Raw genomic sequence first — 18,353 nt, forward strand, 5'->3', positions numbered from 1 at the left:
TTTGTAGTCTTGGTTGTTTGTCATGGAGTTCACTATGTAGACAGGCTATCTTAGAACTCACAGAGATCCTCCTGCCTTTGCCTCCTGAGTGCTGAGATTAAGGCCATGTGTGGTTTTTGTTGTTGTTAATCGTCCTCTGATCTCTATATGTGCTGTGACAAACATGCATTCTGTGCACACATAAAAGTAAGTGTAAATTAAATATTCATGGTAGAAGTGTGTTATAACATGAAGGCCTGCTAGTTGAGCTTTCCACCCTTCCCAGTTCCCATAGCCAGAAAGCCCCAAAGAAAATCACACAGAGAGTCTGAATTAATTATAAACTGATTGGCCCATTAGCTTAGGCTTTGTAATCGTTCTTATAACTTATATTAACCCATTATTCTTATCTATGTTAGCCAAATGGCTCAGTACCTTTTTCAGCAGGGCACACCCTGCTTCTTCGGTGGTCTGGGCAAGACTCTCGAAAGAGCTTCCTTCTTCTTCTCGAAAGAGTTTCCTTCTTCCCAGAATACTCCTGTTCTCATTGCCCCGCCTCTACTTCCTGTCTGGTTGACCCCGCCTATACTTCCTGCCTGGCCAATCAGTGTTTATTTAAGACATGATTGACAGAATACAGACAATTCTCCCACACCAGTGTGTATACGTGTGCCTGCATGTATGCATATGGACATGCATGTATGTGTGTATTTATGAGGAAGATTTAAGTGTACAGATTCCTCAAGTAACAAGAAAAATTTTTGTTGCATAAGTAGCATGGCAGACCACTAGATGTCACTAGTTAAGCAGCACGTTTTGACTCTTAAGTCAGATAATGTGGATTTATATGTTGATTCTGTTTTCACATTGCATGCATGCATGCCTGTGTAGGTGTGTGTATACTACAGCACACATGTGGAGGTCCAGGAAGAACTCTTGGGGAATCAGTTCCCTCCTGCCATGCTGGATATGGGTCCAGGAATCAGTCTAGTCATCAGGCTTGGCAGCTACTGTCTTTACCCATTGAACTGTCTCACAAGCTTGTAGTTTTGTTGCTGTTATTATTTTATTTTGCTTGTAGTTTTGAGACAAAGATCTCTGTAAAGTCTGTCCTGGAAATTACCAGACCAGGCTCACCTCAAGGTCACAGAGATCCACCTGTCTCTACCTCCCTAGTGCTGGGATTAATAGTGTACACCACCACGCCTGGCCTTACATGATGGTAATTTTAAATTCTTTCAGAATATTTTTTATAATTTTGTAGTGCATTGTGGTTAACAAACAGGCTCAATCCACTTAGATTTACTAAGTAACAATTAAATTTTAAAAATGTTAAAATATCTTTTTATATGATCAATTGCTTATTAACACTGTGGGGTTTTTTTTCATGTCTGTTGTACATTTAGTTTGTTATGTATGTCACTTTGGCTAATGTCTGAAGAAAGCATGGTAGCAGAAAGTGTTTTGTTAAAAAGATTAGAATTTGAATTGTCCTTTCAGATACTTAAACTTGGCAATTGACATTTTTTTATTTTTATTGAGCTATATATTTTTCTCTTCTCCTCCTCCCCTTCTGCCCTCTTCCCATGATCCCCATGCTCCTAATTTACTCCGGAGATCTTGTGTTTTTCTACTTCCCATGTAGATTAGATCCATGTATGTCTCTCTTAGGGTCCTCTCTGTTACTAGGTTCTCTGGGGTTGTGAATTATAGGCTGATTTTTCTTTGCTTTATGTCTAAAAGCCATTTGTGAGTGAGTACATATGATGATTGTCTTTCTGCATCTGGGTTACCTCACTCAATATGATGTTTTCTATTCTAGCTCCATCCATTTGCTATTTTAATAATTTCTTTACTTATGTTTATGAGTGTTTTGCCTGCATGAATGTATGTACACCATGTGTGTGCCTGGTCATGAAGATGCATAAGATCCCCTCAAACTAGAGTTACAGATGGTTGTGAATGACCCTTTGGACACTGAGAACCAAACCCAGGTCCTCTACAGGAGCAAGTGCTCTTAACAACTTTGTCATCTCCAGCCCTGACAATAGTTCTTTCTCTGCCGAACTCTGCTCATGCAAATACTGATTAGCTCTGTGATGAAGATCTTATAAAAATTCATACATTTCATTTTTATATTTTAAAAGTTTTGATTAAAACTTTTATTTAATATTTGCTATTATTAAGTGTATGATATTCAGTAGCATTAACTACATCATTGTGGTACCGTCAGGACTACTTATATAAACAGTGACTTTCCATTTTCCCCTATTCTAGTTTCTGGCTTCTGGCTGTCCTAGAACTCACTTTATAGACCATGCTGGCCTCAGATTCTGATATCTACTTGCCTTTGCCTCCTGAGTCCTGGGATTAAAGGCTTATGCCACCACTGCCTGGCTCCATTGCTTGCTTATTATTTGAATGGTTCCTTGTCCTTTTTGTCATTAACTTTAGAATTTTTTGATATTTGTCTCTGGATTGAATATGTTTTTTTTGTTTTTGTTTGTTTGTTTTTTCTTTTTTTTTTCAAATATTTATTTATTATTTATTGTGTATACAATGGTCTATCTGTGTGTATGTCTGCAGGCCAGAAGAGGGCACCAGACCTTATTACAGATGGTTGTGAGCCACCATGTGGTTGCTAGGAATTGAACTCAGGACCTTTGGAAGAGCAGGCAATGCTCTTAACCACTGAGCCATCTCTCCAGCCCCCTGAATATGTTTTTGAAACAGGATCTCTGTAACCCAAGCTGGCTTCCAATTCCCTGTATTGCTGATCCCCCTGCCTCGGTACTGTAATTACTGTTTCACTTTATCTGGCGATATTCTTGGCTTTAAGCCTTTATTACCTGTATGATTTGAAATTATCTTCCCATTTTGTAGGGTGTCTTTTTAAATAACTTTAAATTCTGAGGTAGCCCAAAATACTGCTTCTATTTCTTATGCTTTTGCTGTGATTAAAATTTCTTGCTAAATTCAAGGAAATCGAGGTCTAAAACCTCTTATGTTTTCTTAGAGTTCTGAGGTTTTAGGTCTTATATTTTAGAATATTAACAAAATAACATTCAGAGTTGAAGGTATGGCTTATTAGTAGAGCATTTGCATGGCATCCATGAGGTATTGTGTTCAATAATCTGTTGAAAAATAAATCAGTAATTTCACTACTGATATCAGTAAGGCCTTTAAATATTGTGAAGCTGTCCAGCTTACAATAGTGGGTACAAGTTTTCTAGAGTTCTAAATTTTACTTGTAATGAACTTAATTTTATCATTGACTAATACTGTCAGTTTTTTGGATTTTCTTTTGGTTTTGGTGTTGGTTTTTGAGATACGGTCTCACTATGTAGTCCTTGCTGTACTGGAACTACTGTGTAGTCCAGGCTAGCCTTAAACTCACAGAGATCTGCCTGCCTCTGCCTCCACAATAGGACCTCAGTGCCCATAGAGGTCAGAAGAGGATGTTGGATCACTTAGAATTTGAACTCTGTTGAGCATTATGTAATCTATTTCTGGGAGTATTTTCTACCACTTTCCGTTTGTTCAGCATACCCTTTATAGTTCAATTTGATCTTTCTATAACTGCCTGACCTGTAGGATTGTTTGGTATACCTGTAATATGCTTTATATCATAATAAGCAAAAAAAACAAAAAAAAACAAAACAAAAAAAAAACAACTTTTCATTTTCTTAGACACATATGCTGGACCATTGTCTAGCTTTATTTGTACAGGTATACTCGTGATAGTCATAACTTCTAATAAATGCATGATTACTGAATCAGCCTTTTCTGAGCTCAAGGAAGTTGCCCATTGAAAACCTGAATAAGTGCCAATGGTATGGTGTACATATTTTAATTTTCCAAATTCTGTAAAGTGGAACACATCCATGTGCCAGATCTCATTCCTTTGAGTACCCTTTGGGTTACTCCCTGCTTGTAATGGTGTTTGGTTATAGAAAGAGCAAATAGGAGATCTTTTTATAATCTCTTTAACTTGTTGCCATTTAATAAAAAACTCCTTTAATCCTTTGCTATTGACATGATGTTTCTTAGGCCTTCAGCACACTTCCAATCAATAATCGATCAATTTTTGCATTATCTTGTACTAGAGAACCTGGCAGACCTGTATGGCATTAGATGTGTGTGGGACAAAGGGTATTCCTGATTATATTTTGAACCTGTATGAATAATGAAGTATAATTCTGTATCATTTGGAATAAATTCAGTGGTTTCAATGAGACAACTCTTTCTGCATATTGTGAATCAGTAACTATATTAAGAGATTCTTTAAAATCCCTTAGCACCATGAGAATAGCATATAATTCTGTCTTTTGGACAGAATTATAAGGGTTTTGTTCTACCTTACTTATATTTTCTGATTTGTAACCTGCCTTTCCTGATTTATTTACATCAGTATAAAATATACGGGCTCCAGTTATTTGTGCATTACATACAATTCGGGGAAGAATGCATGTAGTTCTCTTTATAACGTTAATTCTATCACTTTTGGAATAATTGCTATTAATTTCTCCCAAAAAAAAATTAGCACAAGCTCTTTGCCAAGGTTTATTATCTTCACATAATTTTTTAATTTCATCAGCAGTAAAAGGAACTATAATCCCTGCTGGGTCTATATCTGCTAGTTGATGACATCTCAGTATTCCTTTCATAATTAATTCAGAGACTTTATCCACATAAGTTTTTCATTTTTTTCTTGGTTTCTTTGGTAATAAGATCCATTCTAAGATAGTATCTTCCCTCTGCATTAAAATTCCTGGTTGGAAAATTGTAGGCGGCAGTGTGACTAGGGTACAACTAAGATCTGGATTCACCCTGTCTACATGTGCCTCCTGTAGTTTCTCTTCAGTGACCATCAATTCTTTTTCCACTTCAGCTATTAATTCCCTGAGACTATTTAAGTCTCTATCAGCATCTAAGGTTTTTAAATGAACTATTAGATCAGGTGTTAACCCAACAGCTGGTTGTAGACTGGATATGTCTCCTAATAATCTTTGAAAGTCATTAAGAATCCGCAGTCAGTCTGTCCTCATTTGTGCCTTTTGTGTTCTAATTTTCTGTAAACCTATTTTATAACCTAGATAATTGACAGAATCTCCTGTTTGTATTTTTTCAGGAGCAATTTATAATTCCCATCTTGGCAAAACTTTCTTTACTTCTTCAAACATCCTTTCTAGAGTATCTGCATTTGAGTCAGATAAAATATTGTCCATGTAATGGTTGGTAACTTATAGACTTAGAAGATTGCTTGCGTATTATTTCCAGTGGCTGATTTACAAAGTATTGGCACAGAGTGGGGCTATTGAGCATTTCCTGTGGGAAGATAATCCATTGGCATCTCCTAGCAGACTGAGAATTTTTATAAGTAGGCACTGTGAAAGCAAATTTTTTTTTATCCTTTTCTTGTAAGGGTATAGTAAAGAAACAATCCTTTAAACCAATAACTATAAAGTGATCCTTTGGTAGTAGAGAAGGCAGAGGTCTACAGAGCTAGTTCCAGGACAGGCTCCAAAGCCACAGAGAAACCCTGTCTCAAAAAACCAAAACAAACAAACAAACAAACAAACAAATAAATAAATAAATAAATAAATAAATAAATAAAAATAAAGGCCATCGTTTAACCCATATGGATTTCTCAGTTAACCATTTTAAAGGCAAGGCTGTTAGTACCTCTGAAGATTTGCTAGTTGGTTTGTGTTCTTGTACAGCCTGAATGGCTGGTGACATTCATTTATAATATCTTATAATATCCTTCCCAGAAACATGAGTTTTTGGGATTGCAGGAATGTTAACCTGGGTATTCCATTGCTGCATTAGGTCACAGCCCCATAAATTCACTGCAATATTAGCTACATGTGGCCTCAGCCTTCCTTTCTGTCCTTCTGGCCCTATGCATTCAATCCACCTCATGCTTTGTTTTACTTGAGATAGGGTTGGAACCCTATCTGCCTCTTAAAGAGGCCAATCTGGATGCCAAGATTCTGGAGTAATGATTGTCACGTCCTCACCTGTGTCTAGTAATCTCTCAATTATGTCATTTATACGCATTCTTAGCTTTGATCTTTGATCATTTATAGAAGTCTGCCAAAATACATGTTTCCTATTTTCTACTGGAGTTTTTGAATCCACGTCTATTTCATCATCCAGAACAGATTGTTTTTTTACAGTAGGCACTGGATTGTTTTATTTTCCTGGTGAGACATGTGCTCCACAGTGATTAGGAATGACTGGACCTTGTTTGACATTGGGGCCTGCGAGAACCCCTCAAGGAGTTTCTCAGTGGTATTGGGCTTCCTGGTCTGTCTCTTGTTGACCTACATTCATTATTCCTATGTCAGCCTTTGCCAAACCTCCTACATATACCAAAAGGCTGAGTCCTCCTATTCTTGCCATTCCTAGAGGAGACATTATTCCTAGGAATTCTTTGTATACAGTCCCTTCTTAGATGTCCTATTCTTCCACAATTAAAACATTTGGCATTTTGGTGTCTCCTCATACCATTAGAAATCACTTTTCCTACCCAAACTTTAGTACTATAGTCAAATGTTTCAACATTCATTGTATGCAAGATCCATTCATCTACTGGTGCTGATCTGACCTTTAAAGACTCAAGGATCTTCTTACATTCTAGGTTGGCATTTTCCAAAGCCAAGGATCAATTAGTACATGTCTATCGTCAGGGACTATCACTCCTAATTGTACAGTCTTAGTTAATCTTTGTAAGAAGTCAGTAAAGGGTTTTCTCTGGCCCTGTTTAACCCTAATATCTGACTCAATCCTATTTCGTGGTTTCTGAATCCTGTCCCAAGCATTTAAAGCTGCTGTGCTACATAGAGACAAGGTACATTCATCATAGCGAGCCTATTCCTAAGGATCAGAGTAATGACCCTTGCCAAGAATTTGATCTTAGGAAGTCTCAAATCCTTTTCCTTTCCCCTGTTGCTCTAAAATTTCTGTCTCTTCTTTCCAATAACACTTTCAAACCAATTGAGCTCCATTTTCTAGGACCGCTGAGATTAATTGAAGCCAATCATGTAGGGTTGCCTTAATGCTTAAAGCCCATGTTTTCACCATTTCCCTGACATATGTTCAATGTAGCCCATAACAAACTATTGCTTGCTTTATTTCTTTTAGATTGCTCATAAGTATTGGTTCCCATGCATATTCTTTGACTACCTTAGGATACTTTGTGCCAGATAGTCTTTCCGAGGAAATTAACAGATATGCGGTTAACTCTGTGTAAGTCATCCTGGGGTCTGGCATGTACTGATGAGGCTAAATCCTGTCCTTGTACCTTCTGTCCCTGCTCATCAATTTCAATAAGTTCCTCAATCTTTTCAAATCTTTTTACTACTGCCTTTTTGACGTCTGACTCTCCTGTCCAGTGTTCTATTCTAATGTCCTCACTGAGGATTCCAAGGTATGAGACTTGTCCAATAAAGATAATGTCTCATCCTTGGACATATCATAACTTTTCAACAGATTTTGATAGTAAGATTTAATAGCACAATTCTTTTTTTTTAAATGTCTTCCTGCTTCCTTTCTTTTTTAAGATTTATTTATTTATTTATACATACAGTATCCTGCCTGTAGGCCAGAAGAGGGCACCAGATGTCATTATACGTGATTTTGAGCCACAATGTGGTTGCTGGGAATTGAACTCAGAACCTCCAGAAGAGCACTCAGTGCTCTTAACCGCTGAGCCATCTCTCCAACCCGACAGCACAAACTCAGATAATTTTGTCAAATTGATGCTATCCCTCTCCGTAGTATTGATCCATTTTTTAATGAGATAATATTGAAAAGAAAGCTAACTCCTAAAATCAAATAAAGGGATGTAGAAGGAAAATTGTTTAAGCTTTGCAGAATACCTTCCATATTATAAGCAAAATAATTATCAAGCTCCTGGATATTATCAGTCATTTTTTTGTAGTTTTTTCAGATCTTACCTATTGTAAGGCAATTACAATAAATTGAAGTAGGTATAATAATCATTATTGGCCAGCAGGTGTCGCAGTTGCAGCCCTGTGGCCGAGAGACACTAGCAGCAGCGAACATCACGTGTTGCTTACTTAGGTACTAAAAAATATGCTTTGTTTAACAAATTAAGAGCAGTGATGTAGGTGATCAGACGATTCTGAGAGTTGGGGCCCAGGAAAAAGAGAAAACCTTTCCATCAGTACATGTTGCAAACTGCATGCACTGCAGGGATCGCAGATGGTAGTGTGTGGGTTGTGATCCAGGGAGTACTGAGCAGCAGCCTGTTGCATCTAAGGTCTGGCTTGAGCCACAGGCATGAGAGTCAGTGCCCAATGCGCCATGTGGCTGGCAAACTGATCCCAAAAAGTGTGGACTGGTCCCTACGTTCAGGTACTGGATGATGATGGACGTTACAAAATAATCTTACACTAGTTCAGAATTAAGTATAATAAAGGGTTATTTATTTAGGGGAGACTTACAGATCACTGTCCTAGATCACAGTCCTCTGCATGAATGGGGAACAGGAACAGAGTTTAGCAGCCAGAAGCGAGAGCAACCACAAGCCTTACAGCAGCATTTTATAGGATAAGAGACCATGCCCAAGTAGGCTGGTATCTTAAAGGCTATTGGCTGAAGGAGCTCCCACAACATTAAAAAAAAAATTAAATACATGCCATTAAAATTCTGTAATAATTTTACGTGTAGAAAAAAAAAGAAGGAATATGTTTTTTCATGGATGTCTTAATAATGTCTTGTTTGGTATTTTGTTTGTTTTTGGTTTTTCAAGAAAATGTTTCACTGTGTAACCCTTGCTGTTCTTAAACTAGCTCTGTAGACCAGACTGACTTTGAATTCACAGAGAACTGCCTGCCTCTCCTTTCTCCCTCTCCCAGCATGCTGGGATTAAAGGCATGTGCCACCACTGTCCAGCTGTTTGGTTTATCAAGAGTTTCAATATGTAGCTTTAGCTGGCCTGGAACTTATGCAGACCAGGTTGGCTTTGAATTTATAGAGCACCTCCTGTCTCTGCCTCCCTTCACTATGCTAACTCTTGCCTACTTTACTAGACATAGAGAAATCATTGAGACTACAGCAATAAGAGATAGCAGCAGGTGTCTAAGGTATCTGTGGGATGTCAGAAGAGAAACTGGCTCTCAACTGGCCTGTGTGTTAGATGCCAGGCCCCATGATCACCTGGGAAGCTTTGTATATGTGTAAGCTTTAATACCATTCTTAACTCTACTACCAGCAAAGGTTCTGCTTGAGAAAGCTACCAGTCTAGGCTTTGTTCTGTAGTACAAGCTCTGCAGTGCTGGCCTGGTGATGCACACCTATAAGATCAGCACTTGTGAGGTTAATGCTTTTGAAGACTGCTGGATGCAAAACCCTGCATCAACGGAACAAAACAAGCTTTACAGTAATTTGCTCTTATGTGGGAACTAGACCAGCCTTAAACTTGGTAAATTGCTAGACCTTGTACTCCTCTTATTCATTCTGCCTCACCTAAGTGCAGGTACTGCCACAACTATTCATCTGGGATATTTCTATCTGTTTCTGTGCTAATGTGTAGGCCAGAGATTGGTGGCTGCTGCCTTCCTATGTTCCTTGGCACCTTACTTTTTGAGACAGGATTTTTCATTGAACCTGGGGTGTGGTGTTTGGGAAAAACTGGCCGACCAACAACCTCTAAGGATCCTCCTGTCTACACATTCTCAGCACTGGTTTTAAAAGTGTGTGCCTTCTTCTGCTGGGCAGTGGTGGAACACGCCTTTAATCCAAGCACTCAGGATGCAGACAGATTTCTGAGTTTGAGGCCAGCCTATTCTGTAAGAGCAAGTTCCAGGATTGACTACAAAGCTACAGAGAAACCCTGTCTCGAAGGGGAAAAAAAAGTATGTGCTGTCAAACTTAACTTTTGTTTGTTTGCTTGTTTTTTGTTTTTTCGAGACAGGGTTTCTCTGAGTAACAGCCCTGACTGTCTTGCAACTTGCTTTGTAGATCACACTGGCCTTGAACTCAGAGATATGCCTACACCTACCTCCCAAGTGCTAGGATTAAAGACATAACCATTGCCTGGCTCCCACTTGGTTTTTTAGTGTGGATAATGGAGGATCTGAATTCAGATCTTCATGCTAGCACTTTAATGACTGAGGCATCTCCCCAGCTCTGCCTGGGTTATCTCTAAACAAAGAATCAGGAAGATTTAAATAGGAAGAAATTTTGTCTTCAGTCTTGTTTATAGGCTACTGTTATAAGGAAAAATAATATTAAAATTGTCAGGAAGCAAAACTTTAGTGTCTTATCTCTTTCTTATTTGTCCTAGAATTTGATCCTCCAGCTCCCTTTGCCACTCGCTTTCTAAACACAAGAGCAATGAAGGAAACTTTCAAGAGCTACATGGAGTTGCTTGTTAGCATTGCCCTGGATCCAGACACGATGCAAGCCCTAGAGAAGAGCAATGGTGCGCCTACTAGGGAGCACACTCAAATTGGTTTTGTTTAAATGAATTTTCTCACTGGTGTCTATTTTATTTTGTTATTTATTCCTGGGTTTGGTGTTGGTTTTTTCCATTTTATTTATTTATTTATTTTGTTTGATTTTCGAGACAGGGTTTCTGTATATAACAGTCCTGAGAGTCCTGAAACTCGCTTCATAGAACAGATTAGCCTTGAACTCACCGAAATCCAACTGCCTCTGTCTCCCAAGTGCTTATAAGTACTGTGTATGCTACCACACTTGACATTTCTTACCCTAATGCTTGCCTGTTATTTGTACATTATTTAGGTATGGCTTGTGTAATATATGCCAGTACTATACTGGGAAATTAACAGTCTAATAACCTCATGTATTTAATACAATATAAAAAATGATTATTACCATTGTGTTTTTACTCCCTCCCCCCTTTTGTTTTTTTAAGGGGAGGTTGAGACAGGGTTAAAGGTGTGAGCCATCACACCTGTCACCTTTTCTAGCATGCCCATTTTGACTTACTTCTGACAATAGGTTACACTAATTTTTCTTCCCCTCCTTCATCTTTGCCCCAAATTACAGTGAATTAAGAATATCTCAGCTAGGTGTAGTGGTGCACATCTTTAATCACAGCACTCGGGAGTCAGAGGCGAGGCAGGTGGATCTCTGTGTGTTCTAGGCCAACCTTGTCTAGGTAATAAGTTCAGACCAGCTAGAGTTATAGTTTGACAAATAAACTAAGGAAATCTCTGAGCGGGGTTGTAGTTAATGGTAAGGCACTTACCTAACTAGTGTGTGCAAGGCTTTGGCCCCATGTCTAGTTAGTACTAGCCAGAAAAACAAATCTTGTTCATATTCAGTGTTGTTTTGTTTTGTTTTGTTTTGTTTTTTGGGTTTTTTTTTTTTTTTTGATTTTTTGAGACAGGGTTTCTCTATCCTGAAACTAGCTCTTGTAGACCAGGCTGGCCTCAAACTCACAGAGATCCGCCTGTCTCTGCCTCCCGAGTGCCTTTGTATTTTGTAGTATTATTGCTAGATAATAAATGAGGTTTAGAGAAATTGATTATCTATCTAGTGGGCATCCTTTTGTTTTACTTGAGCCAAGGTGCCAGGCGTGATGATGTACACATTTAATCCCAGCACTTGAGAGGCCGAAGTAGGTAGATAAAGGTAACCTGGTGTGTATAGCATATTCTATACCACCATATCCATTGCTGTGAAGAATTGCTGCTTTCTCATTTGCTGTGATAAAATCCGCTGTGCAGGCTGACCTCTCGCTAGCCCTGGCTATCTGGAATTAGCTCTATTAGACCAGACTGGCCTTAAACTCACAGAGATCCTCTTGCCTCTGCTTTCTGAGTGCTGGGATTAAAGGTGTGCGCCACCAGTGCCCGGCAAATGCCTATTTCTTAAAAGCTGTATTTTACATAAGCCAGTGAATTTAATGTCTTCTAACCTACCAATGGTTTAAAGGGAAAAAATGGGTATTAGGAAATATTTATGTTGATAGTTTATCCTGTTTAAATAAATTGATATTTCAGATGAGCTACTTTTACCACATATGAAAAAAATAGATGGAATGCTGAACGATAATCGCAAAAGACTCCTCGTGAATCTTCATTTGGATCAGCCATTCAAGGTACTTTCACTGGGAATGCATTAGCAAACCTCTGTAGTAGTCAGCCTCAAGCAAGGAGAAAGAAAAATGCATTAAAATCATTTTTTTTTGAGCACTGTTTTTGTTTTTTTTTGTTTTGTGTTTTTCTAGAGCTGACAATTGAACCTAGGACTTCATGCAAGTGCTTTGCCACTGCTCTATACTCCCTCCCAGAACCACTGTAATTTTCTTTCTAAATGTAACAAGAGTTGTTGTTTATTGGTTATGAGCTTGTTTAGCATGTTGTTAACCTTTTTGTGTTTTATGTTTAAATTGATTTTTTTCATCATTTATATGTTAATGTTCCTCCTGTAAAATTGTTTTCATGATTCCCAAAAGTAATTCTCTTCAACTCCATATTCAAGTCTTATATTCCTTTTATATCTTGTTCTTTTTTCTTTTTCAAAGATATATTTTTATTTTCTGTATATGGGTGGGTGTTTTGCTTGCATGATCTTCCTGCAAAATGTGCGTGTAGTCTTATAACTTGTAAAAGCTTTCACATTGTGGGCTGGAGAGGTCGCTCTGCATATAAGATCATGTGCAGCTCTTACAGAGCCCCACATGGTGACTCACAACCACCTGTAACTCCAGTACCCTCTTCTGCAACACACACTATTCACGTATATACATTCAGGAGAAACACCACCATAAAATAGTAAAATAAACCTTAAATAATTTTAAAATAGTTTTAAACTTATACATTTTATCTATAATTAAAGATTAACTGGGTGTGTGATAATATACCTATGATCCCAACACTTGGAAAGCAAAGGCAGGAAAATGAGGAATTCTAATTTTTACTGTTAATGTATCTTAATGACATAAGTTGGTTATTTTGTTACGTAAAATATAGAATTGAAAGATAGTCTGAATTCAGAAAATTTATCATAAAAGCTATTCAGTCCAGAAAACTTTCCAGACGTCCTTTTTAATGTGTAACATCTGGAACTATTTGATTATGTCAACATGGGCAAAGTTTGTTGTTTTCCATTGATGGTAATTGTATATATTTATAAGTTCAGCATTCTTAAGGTTGAGGCAAGAGGATGACCTTGAGTTCCATGTAGGTTGGCCTGCATAATAACATTCTGTCTCAAAAACAAAAACGAAAAAAATGATCCAAACAAAAGAAATACGTAATACAAAACTAGAGAAATAATATATATATTTCAGTGAGTTGTAGATTGCTTACCTACAACACATGAGGTCCCAGGTTCAGTATCTCTACAGCCCACAAATAAAGGAAAGATGTACTCTTTTTCAGGTTCATAATACCTTTTTGTGGAAGCTGGAGGTCTGGAAGAGAACAGTGAAAGTTAAATTACATTCTGACCCATAAATCTAACAGCAGCACTTTTAACCCTTACTGCATAATAAGGGTTATATAGTAATGAATAATTCAAGCTGCTGCCAGTTAAATCTAATGTTAGAAAAACTATGATCAAAGTCACCACATTTGTAAACAGGGATCATTTTGTTATTGCATTTAGCTTTTCAGGTCACAATTACTTACCAAGCAGGTAAGAACATAAAAGTCAGTGGGTTTAAAGACTAGAATAGGAATGGTTCTGCCATTTGGCCACTGTATCATCAGTGGCGGCACCCTGTCCGTGATCAGAACACCGTCACACTCTGCTTTAGGATCTTTTCTCGCAAGTGCTTTCTGTCCAGTCAAAGAAAGCCAGAGGAGTGCAGCATGAAACACAGCAATCTTCTTACTGTCTTTTGTCCTTATCGTCATTTAGAATCTGATGACTTCCTGGTACCTGGTTGCCTCTGGTTCAGGGTTTTTAGTCAGGGTGGAGGCGGTATTATAAGAAATGCATATATTCCTATTTTCCCTATTTCACAATCAAAGAGGCATTGCTAGTAATAAATCAGGAGTTCCCTCAACGTGGTGCGCTGTTGCTCAAAATATCAGGCCATATAGTTAGCCCAGATTCAAAGAGTGGGGAGACAGAATCCTTATTCTTTGGGAGAAGGTTCAAAGAACCCATGTATGTGTATATAAATTTTGAATGACTAGAAATTCCAATTAGTTTTCTTCTGATGTCAGTTATTATCCTTCATTATTTTAAAGAATGCATTGGAAAGTTTTCCTGAACTAACAATTATTACTCGAGACTCTAAAGCAAAAAGTGGAGGATCTGCTATTTCTAAAATAAAAATGAATGGCAAAACTTATAATAAGAAAACTCTAAGGACTTCTAAAGCAACCACTAAGTCTGCACAGGTACGTACATATTGCTTAATGAATAACCTTTTCCAGTTAATACAGTTCCCATGACACCATGGAAACAAGCAGGTGTGCTATCATAAAGTGTCGTCTTTGGGGTGGAATAAGCAACTATGTTCTGAGGAAGGAACACTCTTACTTCTTTGTGTGCCTTGAACTGTACCTGGCAATAGTGAGTGTTCACAGAATTTATAAAATAGACTAATAAGGGAAATCATCCGATGTTTAAGTTTATATGTTTGCATATAGTTTTAAAACTTTTTACTTTATTAAAAATATTTATGTGTAATATGTTTAAAGTATGTATGCATTATGGAGTGATGAACAAGAAAATTTCATTTTTTACCTGTTCAAAGTTACTTGTATATAATTTGGAAATACATGTTTTGGTGTGTGTATATACTTTATTATAAGATTGAATTTTTTTTTAAGATTTTATTTATTATATATACAGATTTCTTATAGATGGTTGTGAGCCACCATGTGGCTGCTGGGACTTGAATTTAGGACCTCTGGAAGAGCAGTCAGTGCTCTTAACTTTTGAGCCATCTCTCCAGCCCCATAAGTTTGAATATTAATATGTCTGTACAGTCACTAAAATGACATCTGTTTATTTTTACTGTATAAGTAATTACAAACTTTTTAGAAAATAATTTAGCAGTATAACCATTTCACATCAAAAACTATAATTAGTAATTCAGGCCGGGTACTGCATACCTGAATCCCAGCACTTGGTAAGTGGAAGCAGAAGGATCAGGAGTTTGAGGACAGCCTCGGCTACACTGCACTTTCAAGGGTAGCCTGGGTTATTTGAGACCCTGTCTCCAAAAAAAGGAAGGTATTTCTTGTAGAAATTCATTCACAAACACAAAAAGTATGTACTTATTGCAAAGTAGTTTATAAAACTGGATGTGGTGTCATACACCTTTAATCCCAGAGAGAGGTAGTGGGATCTCTGTTAAGTTCTTGGACAGCCAGGGTGATGTAGAGATACCCTCCCTGTCTCGGAAACAAAACTGTGATATTTAGTACTTTTCTGTTTTTTCTTTTTTTTCTTTTTTTTTTGTTCTGTTTTTTCTTTTTTTTTTTTTCTTTTCTTTTCTTTTTTTTGATGAGGTCCCACTATGCCATCCTGGAACTTGCTGTATAAACTAGGCTTTGCTTCAAACTCATAGAACAACCTGCTTCTGGAGTACTAGGATTAAAATCATATGCATGGTGCTTGGTTTAAAATTATTTACTTTATGCAAAGAAGAGATAGACCCATTGATTGTCTCTCGGCAAGCACTTTGTGTATTTGTACTGTGACAAATACAGTTCTAAGTACTAGGGGACTCGTCACAACTATATACATAATCAAAAATAATAAAGTAGATATAAAGAACTAGGGGCCTCATAGTCAAAAGCTAGTCAAAAATCTATGCGTTCATATAATTTTTATTTAGGGGATAAGTATAGAATGATATACCTACAATAAACCCAGAGTTTTCTAAGTTATAGGTTGATAAAAATGCTGGAACTGGTGTGCGCTTGGTGTGTTGGTCAATTTGTGTTTGGTGATTCCATTATTGTCAGAAAATTAATGTTACTTAAATATTTAAGCCTAGCCTAGAGGAAGAGCCTGAAAGACTATGTAACATGCCACCAGCCACATTTATCTCTGAAGCCATAATAGAAATCTTTTATTTTGCATTTAGACTGGTAATCCTGGTAACAATTACATGCTATACTTGGGAGGCAGGTGGCAGGAGGTTCAGGGGTTCAAGGCCAACCTCAGCCTCAAGGGCCCAGTTTTAAGAGTATCCCACTGCTAGGGAGGCAAGCAGGCGTATCTGAGTCTCAGGTTAGCCAGAGCTAGAGTGAGATCCTAACTCAAAAAAAGAAGGCTTTTGTTATCTTACATGTTTCTATTTGAATTTTTCTATAAATCTAGTTTTTCAAATAACATATACTCATAACGTGATAAAGGATGAATTAAAATATAATTTATATTTAAATTTCTCCTATGTATATTCATACAGTCTCATACCTAACCATATAAGACAATTTCCAATTTGTCATTCAACATGAAAAGTACCTGTAAACTTCTTTCTTTTTTAGGAGTTTGCTGTTGATCCAGAGAAAATACAATTATATTCATTATATCATTCACTCCATCATTATAAATACCATGTTTATCTAATATGTAAGAATGAGGTAATTTCGTTTTATTTATTTAAAATGAAATAACATGTTTTCCTGGATTTTCTGTTTGTTTTTAGGGTGTGTTTTTGTTTTTGTTTTTTTCAACACAGTTTCTCCCTGTGGCCCTGGCTGTTCTGGAACTCACTCTATAGACCATACTGGCCTCACAAAGATCTGCCTGCCTGTGCTTCCTGAGTGCTAGGATTAAAGGCATGTGTCACCACTGCCTAGCATCTGAATTTCCTTAAAAGAGACTCTAAGATGGGCAGTGGCGGTACACACCTTTAATCCCAGCACTTGGGAGGAAGAGGCAGGCAGGCAGATCTCCATGAGTTCGAGTCCAACCTGGTTTATAGGCGCTAGTTCCAGGAAAGGCTCCAAAGCTACAGAGAAACCGTGTCTCAAAAAAACAAAGAAAGGAGGGAAGAAGGGAAAGAAGGAAGGAGGAAACGGAAAAAGACTAACTAAAATGTGTATGGATGCTTTAAAAAGAAGTACAAAATGTATGTGCACTTACCTACCTAGATTCTTTTTCTAAAAAAAAAAATTATTTATTTATTTATTATGTATACAATATTCTGTCTGCGTGTACCAGACCTCATTACAGATGGTTGTGAGCCACCATGTGGTTGCTGGGAATTGAACTCAGGACCTTTGGAAGAGCAGGCAATGCTCTTAACCATTGAGCCATCTCTTCAGCCCCACCTAGATTGTTTTGTAAGTAATGCCCAGATATATCAAACCCTCCTCACTTGTTAAGATAAAACTGGAGCTGGGTGGTGGTGGCACACCCCTTTGATCCCAGCACTCAGGAGGAAAAGGCAGGCAGATCTCTGTGAGTTCAAGGCCAGCATGGCCTTCAAGAGCTAATTCCAAGACAGCCAGGGCTATTACACAGAGAAACCCTGTCTCTGGGAAAAGAAAAAAAAAAGAAGATAAAAATTGGCAATTTTTGTAAGCTGGTAGCATTTGATTACAATTTCATAATACATGATATTTTGAGCCGGGCATGGTAGCATGGTCCTTTAGTTCCAGCACCCAGGATGATCAGCTCTCCCCCCTCCCAAAAAAAAGGAAGGAAGGAAGATTAGAATTATAACTTTTTTAGTGTTATAAATTTGAGATGGAAAAGCTATATGTGACATCAGCAGATTTTTATTTTTTTCCTCAAGACAGGGTTTCTCTGTGTATCCCTGGCTGTCCTGGAACTCACTCTGTAAACCAGGCGGACCTTAAACTCAAAGAGATCCATCTCCCTCTGCCTCCTGAGTGCTGAGATTTAAGGTGTGTGACACCACTGCTTATCTCAGTCACACTATCTTAACCAGTACTATTTTTTTATTTTTCATTTTTTTTAAGACTTAATTTTTTTTTGCCTGTATGTATGTATGTATGTGCACCATGTTCGTGATGTGTCTTCAGATGTCAAAAGAGGATCCTCTTGAACTAGAATTCAGACGGTTGTGAGCCGACATGTGAATGTTTGGGAACCAAACCCAGGTCTTCAAAAACAGCAACTGCTCCTAACTGCTGAGCCCTCCTCTCCAGCCTCATAGTACTGAGTTTTATAATTACCAGGGTTAATTAGCACAGAGCTGTCCCTGATGTGTTGGGCAATAGCCTCATATAGCCAGGCGGTCCTAAGTCTAAAGAAGAAAGCAAAGATGGTGATACGAGCTATACTGACTATTTTTACAGTCATCTAGATAGAGTTGACATCAGTATTTGTCCTTTGGGGGCGGGGGTGGCTGGAGACAGCCCAGAAGTTGAGAGCACTGTCTGATCTACCAGAGGACCTGGGTTCAATACTTAGTACCCATATGGTGGCTC

General features: G+C 37.8%; 1 protein-coding gene across 1 annotated transcript in view; it reads left to right on the forward strand.

The window, feature by feature from the left end:
* The window catches only part of Qser1 (glutamine and serine rich 1), a 69,331-nt gene that overhangs the window by 46,146 nt on the left and 4,832 nt on the right, over positions 1-18,353 (forward strand). Inside the window, exons 8-11 of the mRNA XM_057780890.1 lie at positions 10,298-10,435; positions 11,985-12,082; positions 14,184-14,336; positions 16,440-16,535. Coding sequence (XP_057636873.1) covers positions 10,298-10,435; positions 11,985-12,082; positions 14,184-14,336; positions 16,440-16,535 — 485 coding nt within the window. The remainder of the gene's footprint in view (positions 1-10,297; positions 10,436-11,984; positions 12,083-14,183; positions 14,337-16,439; positions 16,536-18,353) is intronic.

Source organism: Chionomys nivalis, chromosome 9, assembly GCF_950005125.1.
Source record: "Chionomys nivalis chromosome 9, mChiNiv1.1, whole genome shotgun sequence".
Lineage (NCBI taxonomy): Eukaryota > Metazoa > Chordata > Mammalia > Rodentia > Cricetidae > Chionomys > Chionomys nivalis.